Genomic DNA, 9,284 nt, shown 5'->3' with positions numbered 1-9,284 from the left:
TCTTGTCTATGCACCATAGCATCCCTCTCAACAAGGTCTTGTCTATGCACCGCACCATCCATCCCAGAAATGTCTACACGCCAAACCATCTCTTCCAGACTTGTCTATGCACGACACCATCCCTCCCAGCCTTGTCTGTGTAATCATACAGGAGAACTGAGCACTACCAAACTTCCTTGTCTGTGTAATCATACAGGAGAACTGAGCACCACCAAACTCCCTTGTCTGTGTAATCATACACTAGAACTGAGCACAACCAAACTCTCATGTCTGGTTAGCCATATCAGAGAACTTGGCACAACCAAACTCTCGTGTCTGGTTAGCCATATCAGAAAACTTGGCACAACCAAACTCTCATGTCTGGGTAGCCATATCAGCGAATTTGGCACAACCAAACTCTCGTGTCTGGGTAGCCATATCAGAGAACTTGACTCAACCAAACTCTCATGTCTGGATAACCATATCAGAAAACTTGGCACAACCAAACTCTCATGTCTGGGTAACCATATCAGAGAGCTTGGCAGAACCAAACTCTCATGTCTGGGTAATGAAATCCGAGAATGGCACAACCAAACTCTTGTGCCTGGGTAACGAAATCCAAGAATGGCACAACCTAACTCTCATGTGTGAGTAACCATATCAGACAATGGCACAACCAAACTCTAATGTCTGGGTAACCATATCAGAGAACTTGGTACAACCAAACTCTCATGTCTGAGTAACCATATCAGAGAACTTGGCACAACCAAACTCTCGTCTCTGCTTAGCCATATCAGAGAACTTGGCACAACCAAACTCTTGTGTCTGGGTAACCATATCAGAGAACGGTACAACCAAACTCTCATGTCTGGGTAACCATATCAGAGACTGGCACAACCAAACTCTCATGTCTGGGTAATCATATCAGAGAATGGCACAACCAAACTCTCATGTCTGGGTAATCATATCAGAGAAACGGCACAACCAAACTCTCATGTCTGGGTAACCATATCAGAGACTGGCACAACCAAACTCTCATGTCTGGGTAACCATATCAGAGAACCTGGCACAAAATCTCATGTCTATGTATCATACAAGAGAACACGTACATATATACTTGAACTGAGCACTACTAAAGTCAAATATTTGTGTCATAATATATTAGAATGGGGGTTCTACCAAGTCACATATTTGTGTAATAATATATTACAACTGGGTACCACCAAAGTCACATATTTGTGTAATAATATATTACAACTGGGTACCACCAAAGTCACATATTTGTGTAATAATAGTTTAGAACTGGGCACTACTGTACCTAAGCTTGGCACTACTAAAACATGCAAGGCCAAACATTTAGGAGAACTTTGCACTACATAATTCCCATGTATGGCCAAGCATATAGGACAACTTGGCACTACTTAATTCCCATGTATGGCCAAGCATATAAGACAACTTGGCACTACTTAATTCCCATGTATGGCCAAGCATATAGGACAACTTGGCATAATTCCCATGTATGGCCAAGGCATATAGGACAACTTGCATAATTCCCATGTATGGCCAAGCATATAGGAGAGCTTGGCACTACTTAATTCCCATGTATGGCCAAGCATATAGGACAACTTGGCATAATTCCCATGTATGGCCAAGCATATAGGAGAGCTTGGCACTACTTAATTCTCATGTATGGCCAAACATATAGGACAACTTGGCATAATTCCCATGTATGGCCAAGCATATAGGAGAGCTTGGCACTACTTAATTCTCATGTATGGCCAAACATATAGGACAACTTGGCATAATTCCCATGTATGGCCAAGCATATAGGACAACTTGACACTACTTAATTCCCATGTATGGTCAAGGATATAGGACAACTTGGCACTACCTATTTCCAATGTATGTGGATGCATACACAAGAACTTGGCTCTACGCTCCCTTTAAGAATCATTAAATTCAAGTACAAACCTTGATAGTTGGAGATTAATGGATGTTTTGTTTGGTAATGTATTTATTTGGCTCAATTCTTGTGGGTTAACGAGGGTTCCCCCCCCCCCCACCCCTCCCGGGTTAAGCTGGCTAGTCTCCCACCATAATGCTCTCTGTCATTATGTAAAGGAAATGAGTACACCAGTCAAATAAATATCAGTTCATTTCAAACATATTAATGCAACAAGATATTTAGCATTGAAAAATCAAGTACTTTCAAGGACTTATCCTGAAATAAAATCTTTCTCAAGGACTTTCAAGGCCTCTTAGCTCTTTCAACAAAATCCAAGCACTTTCACAGACATCAAGGACCATTCTACAGCTGAGATTGTGTGTGCTTGAGGAGATGTTCCTGTTTGTTTGCCCTCAGTGCTGTGTAATGTGGAACCCATTGGACATGGGAAATAGAGTATAAATCCTGTCACATACAGACAGAAATCTGTTCCCTAGTAAATATTGTTAATATGACTTGTAACTCATCCTTGCAAGGCGTTCTTTTAGACTGTTGAAGTGCTGGGCAGCTCAGTGCACCTGACAATCCCTTTACCTACAACATGGCAGGTTTGATTTCAGCTCTACCTGCTGTGATCAACAGTGCCTGTTTGTCAGTACTTCACTCTGTGTACTCACTAAATCCACAACCCTGACTACTCTCATACATGTAACATGGGAAATATCCTCCAGTGTGGGCTTACACACCAATCAAATAAATACACAAGTACATTACTTTTTTTTCCAGCATTAAACATCTGTGTCATGAAAATGAAACACTGGCATCAGAAAAAATACACTGCATGCTGAAATCCATGGCTTGGCAGACACTATTTACATATGGGCCTACTTGTTACATATGTAGTGTTATTCCCCTAGGGGTAACAGAACAGTTACAGATATTGTACCATTACACCACAACGCAGGGGTCAGCTGTAGCACAATCAAACCCTGGTTCAATGCCAGCCTTGCAGGAAAGGTCACTTAAAAATGACAGAAGTTATTAAAGTCATTAAAGTTATTACTGTCACTTGACCGAGACCTATCTATAACTTGTTTCTCTGCACACTGAGCCTCCCATAGCATTCAACACTGAGAGGTTACAGTAAGGAAACAGGACTGGTTGGCTCGGTGTCCGTACGTGACTGCATGGGATGTCATGTCTGGTGTCTTCGTCATAATACTTCATTGGTGGCAGCACCTTGGCACCATGGACTCGCCCTGCCACAAGAAGATGCAGTGTATGTACACACACATAATAACTCCTTGTCGTCATGTGACTTTAACTCATGGGAAGGTCTGGCAGCAACCTGTGGATGGCCTCTGCCCGGCTTCCACCCACCATAATGCTGGCAGCCATCATATAGGTGAAATATTCTTCAGTACAGCGTAAAAACCAATCAGATAAATGTGACTGAAATGTATTAAGTATGACATTAAAACCTAAGCAAACATATATGTTCCTATAAGGGAAAGACAGGTCAGCATCATCGGATTATGATCTGACTGCAGGACAGGATTCGCCGCAAGGAAGAAAAAAATACAGACACTGAATTGAAATGCAAGTTAGCTGCTTTTAAAACAACTGGTTGAATACATTCACTGTTATTTAAGTACATGTAGATAAACTAGATAGAACAAAATATGGCAGGTAATTATACATGGCCATCATCAGAAAGTGTTGTCAGTTTGCATGTACATTACAAGTACATGTAGCCATCTATAAGTCAATACAGACACCCTGAGAATCTGGCTTACCAGAAATAAAATAGGTATTATAAATAAATACACTTTATTAGAGGTCATAGGTCATGAATTTGAGGCAGCAATCTGCACCTCAGTTATATCACATGTTGTGCTCATATTATCTAATAACTGTCTTGCCTGTTGTGATGTGTCCCAATATGAGAACCCAGATAGTAAGCCAATCCTGTCACAAAGAAGCTCATACAGTTTGTATAACACAGACTTCACACAGGTCTATAACACTGGAACCTCACACAATTCTATAACACTGGAACCTCACACAATTCTATAACACTGGAACCTCACACAATTCTATAACACAGATCACGCATTCATGTACTTGTATAACACACTGTTATACAAATATAGCTCAGGCATGGTTATCACACATAAGTACATGTTACACATGGGATTTGACCTGCTCAGTGTCTGTATGGGTACTCTGACAGGTAACGCTTGAGACTATTAGGTAAGGGAAGTTCATGCAGTTTACCCACTGATGGCACCACAGTGTTTACTGTTACTCTACACAAATGTTGTAATGAGGGAGGCGACAACATCCTAGGTCTGGTCAGTTTGACTGGTACGTCCCGCCTCCCTGAGCTCTCCAACCAGCGACACTGTTTAGAGGCTTCACTTTGACTAAGCTTCACATAATGATCAATCAGCTGCATCACTGTCATGAAGCGGGGCATTTTACTACGTAATCGATCTTCACAATCTAAACGGAATGTTCCGTGGGAATATTCTATCCTGACACTGGTAGTACCTCGTTCTGTCTTCAGGCTCAATGAGTACAGGTATTTGGGGTCAGAGCTGTCACGTATTAAGAAGGTGCCCACTTTGGAATGGTGCAGTAACAGCTTTGCCTGAGGACTACTCAGACCACCATAATAATAACAACACATGTTCAGCTCCTCCCAGTTACTGGTAATCCTTTCGATGTCTTTATCTGTGGTGTACTGATGATATGAATCATCTGACTGATCTGTCCGAACACACTGACCAGAGGATGGTAAAGGTGGGCCCAGCATCCTTAACGGATCACCCCGCCCACTCTTTGGCTCCTCACAATCCCCAGGGACGGGCCGATAGAAGGCGGTGACGACAACAACAACAGGCGTAAGTTTACAAGGGCACCCCTCTCCCCAGTGCGACTGGTCCTGAACACACATATGGAAGCAGGGAGGGAACCTTCGAGCTGCTAACTTCCACTGACTCTGACCCCCCGGGCAATGGCCACATGGATCATGTGATATCTCCACAAATGTACAGCTGGTCCCTTCTAATTGTTACGTTCAGTCACCAACTCATGTCCATCGGCTTGGCAGTGCAAAATTTCGTTGTAAACTTCTATGCTCTAATGGTCTTGAACATTCCATCACGGAGGTTACCGACAGAACTGCCTGTGTACTACTGCTCGCCCACTTATAAACCTTAATCATGTTTTGCTTTTCTACGAACTCCCATTCCTGGAACCAGGCGGTGTTGTTAACGGTAATAGCCTACATACTGAGCACCTAGCCTAGGCAGTTCCGAGAAATGAAAGCCAGTGACACAGAAATCGAACGCGTGACCGACTTTATTTTCGGGGAATCCCCCTGCTGGTCATGTGACGTACTTGCATATTACTTCTATGACGCGGTATCTCTGATGGGCCAATTGTGCGAACGGCCCGTTGAAGCCACGTAGAGACTTGCGTAAGTTCTTACCTGGCGTGATGAACAGAAGAAAAAAAAAAAGACACGTGGCATTAACTCCATTCATATGTTCACGGAGATGAATAAGTTCAATATCTCAAGTACATTGGCTTTGGCCTATATACCAGAATGATCACATATATTTATTTGTTTTAAGCCTTTGACGTTTTTCACTGAACTTACATATAGGCTGTAACATGTCTGTTACTGTACGAGAAATAAAGTGTCTGAAAACGTAATTATTCTCTCCATATGATTATATGGGTAAAATATAAATCCTTCGTGGTGTGATTGAGCGGTATGTTAAATAAAACCAAAGTGGTTGTTATCGATAAAGGCCTACCAGTTTGTTGAAAACGGCTCACTGTACATTTCAGGACGTTAACCCTTATAAAAATCACCAAAGTTTATTTCAATTTACACACATATATAAGGATGGAAATACTGATATTTTCAAGAAATATTACGCGCCTGTACAGTACGTACTTTATGCAATCATAACATAACTTGTATGTATCCAATTTAACAAAAGCAGAAGATTTCCACAATTAAATATGTCAACATTTTCAGACGGGATTTCTTGAACTCGGCCTATACGTACGCAGTTCCTTACTTTTTTGCGTAATTAAAGGAAAGTTTTTTTTTGGGGGGGGGGGGGGTGAATTTATCCGTTTTTTTGTTTGGTATGCGTGCATGATAAAATGTCACATTTTCATTTTGATGTCACTCCCAACAACTTATAGCGGATGTAGGTCTATAAAACCTTCTTTCCGTGATTTTTCTAGTTTCCGCATGTACTTGTAAAGATAGATTCAAGTTACCTGATTACGTTTATTTCTTCAAAACACTGAACAGATCAGAAATGAAAGCTAATGTTAAAGCACGGTAACCAGTAATATTCACTTCCTATGGATCCTTATATAGATATAAAACTGACTTCTCAGTTATACACCCTTGTTTCTGCACATGCGGGATGAAGGATTGCCCGTACAGGCACCCCGCTATTTACACACATATCCGATTTTCGAAATTCGTAGAATTTTTTTTCTTTTTTTTTGTTGTTGTGGTTTTTCTTTAAATTTCCGATGGATCACATTTTTTTCATTTTTATCACTAAATTATTTCGCAACAGGTCTCATTGCTTTTTCCTTTCAGAAAAGGTAGAACCGCATAAAGGGAAGCGAGGTGTGGCCTTGCATCCTTAACTGTTCGCCTTTACACTTATCAAGCCAATAGTAAATTTTAATGTGAATTAAATTACTAGTATAACCGATATACATACATACATAACTTCTACATGGCATTTAGAAGATGTGTGGAGGACAAACATTTTATGTAGAGCCATTATAAAGACAATATAACTTGATGACTAAGCCTGTGTAGGACTCGGCTTTATATATCCATGTAATTACAAGCAGAGGCATTGAAACATCCCATTAATACATAAAGAAGTGGTCATATACAAAGTTAATCAAGTTTTTTCCTCTTGATTTAACATGTATGTGGAGTATATAAGCATTTGCATACGCAGTTAATAGGCCTACCGGTAATAGGCCCTGTGGACTTTCGGGTTATTAATTTCAAGACAAAGGACATTATCAAAATTCAGAGATTAATCTGCATTGAGTAGATACAGTAGTTAAAGCAAGTACTTTCGATTTTCACAATTACCAGAATCAGATCAACCTACACTATTGCTGGGAATTTCTGATACGTGCTCTTCGACCTATTATTCGTACCGTTAGAAGGCCTACTTGGCGTTAACGGACATGTGTCGTCCTGTGTCTGGCTATACCTCAGGTACAGAGGACTGAACGTGCAGGGTTTTTCATGTCAAACGAGTTAACAGGAACAGGGAAGATAGGGAAATCACGCCTGCACTCAAAATCAGCGGCACCAGTAGGCCTATAAAGATATATATATACTGCTCTTTATAAATACAATTCCGAAGATGCACAAATGTAGCCTAAACACAGTCTACATGTAGCTTCCAGGAAGGGGGTTTACTCTCAAAACATAGTCGTTGAATTTAACAGAAAGTCTTTTGTTTCGAGTATTGCTAGAATATACTCTGTTATCGCAACATATTAATCTGCGATTGCTGCATATTAGGTCTAGTTTGTCAAGTAGGCTATACAAAGTACACATATCTTTAAATTCAACAGAAATATTGTATTATACTAAAATAGAATATGTCCAATATCACACAGTCTTATGTTATAATATATATTCTAGCCACACACAGGCAACAGATTAACTTTCTGTTCAAATGAACACATTATAATCTTCGTGACTAATATATATATATATATATATAAACATTCTAAAAATAGATACAAGTATATAATAGACAAAAATAAAGATTTTTTACAATTTTTCAAACCGAAAGTGAAACAGCTTTGTCTGGTTATTTCTTCGAAATAACCTACTAACCTGGGAATGTCTTGTGTCGTTCCAAACTCATTAAATATGCAGGCAGACAAATATTAGCTGAGCTATAAATCGCCGTTAATACAGTGAAACTATCCACATATAGGGTCTACCGACAGCTCCCAGTAGTACAACAGAACCGCGAACTGAGAAAACATAATTATTTTCCGGGGCGTACATACACTGAAAGAATAGTAATGCTTAAACCTAATTCGGTATGCAATTTTTCTCAAAAGCATACGTGTTTAACACAAGTAACAGTTTACTGAGGGCTTCCAGGTTGGCTTGTCCCATGTACAGCCATTCCTGTGTAGTAATCCTGTTTATAGGCTTTACCCATTCAGTGAGATATATAGTAAGTATATCCGTTTACTTCTGTAGTGTGCGAAAAGTTTAACCCTGTCCAGAAGATGTCTATACGTACACTTATTCTAATTACGAGTAATTATCAGTGAAATAATGCTGATGTGTCGCAAAGCTGTTATCATCCATTCTATGAAAAGACAATGTTCAGGACAACTTTGTAACGAACAAAATTCCCTGAAAGTTAGTACAAGTGCGGTTTGTACAAAGACACACTGGCACCCAAATATGGCTTTTTGGTCAGCCGGTATCTCGAAATACAGCCAACCAATCATTCCTCACGGTCCTGCATGGAACCGAATATAATATCCGCATTGCATATCCTTGAGAATTGGGGCAAGGCGATATCGTACACGGATTGCAGGGAGTGGTGTTGCATGACGCTCCCAGAAGCGGAACAAAGCGGTAACTGGTACTATCAATGCGTAGATATCGGACCAGCTGCTCAATGAACGACCATGTACTGCGTCACATAATAGACTGTCTAACACATGTCATTTCTTGTTTGTTCAATGAACTAAAGGGGGGTGAAGTAAATTCTTTTCTATACATGTATATAACCCGCCCAGTCATGATACTTTATTTTACTGATGTATTACGGCCATATAATATATAGTTTTACATTTCTACTATGGTTGTCAGTTTTATGAGTGGTGATAACCAGAGCGTCCGGGGGTTAACCATGCACCGACGTTTGGGTATTTACTTGGAAAAGATATGCACACCATATTCAGCGTCGGACAAGTGGTCTTCAACGAACGTCATGCTTCGGAAGACACCACGAACGGTAAAAGGAGAATCCGTGCTTCGCGTGTCTTTGCGATTGAACACAAAGCAGTTTTAACCACTCGGCCAACACCCGCTCCCTTCCCCATAATTAATGCCCAACCTGCACCATTCCCATTGATAGAAGTGAGAAGTGTGAATTTGGGGGGGGGGGGGCAGTAAAGAGCACAACAAATGTATCGTATACGATTTCCACTCAGTGGTAATTTATTTTCTCCTGCATTGTCGGTAAATCTGCACGATTACCAGTAATAGAACATTCACGAGAATACATACATACATATAATATATATATAT

General features: G+C 40.4%; 1 protein-coding gene across 1 annotated transcript; it reads right to left on the bottom strand.

The window, feature by feature from the left end:
* Window positions 1-4,130: 4,130 nt before the first annotated feature.
* LOC135462081 (suppressor of cytokine signaling 2-like) lies at window positions 4,131-4,883 on the bottom strand. The gene has a single exon (XM_064739431.1). The coding sequence runs from the start codon at window positions 4,881-4,883 to the stop codon at window positions 4,131-4,133; it is 753 nt and encodes a 250-aa protein (XP_064595501.1).
* Window positions 4,884-9,284: the final 4,401 nt, after the last annotated feature.

Source organism: Liolophura sinensis, chromosome 1, assembly GCF_032854445.1.
Source record: "Liolophura sinensis isolate JHLJ2023 chromosome 1, CUHK_Ljap_v2, whole genome shotgun sequence".
In the NCBI taxonomy this organism is placed as follows: Eukaryota; Metazoa; Mollusca; class Polyplacophora; order Chitonida; family Chitonidae; genus Liolophura; species Liolophura sinensis.
The sequence above is the reverse complement of the archived record's forward strand: the minus strand, read 5'-3'. Positions and strand labels throughout refer to the sequence as shown.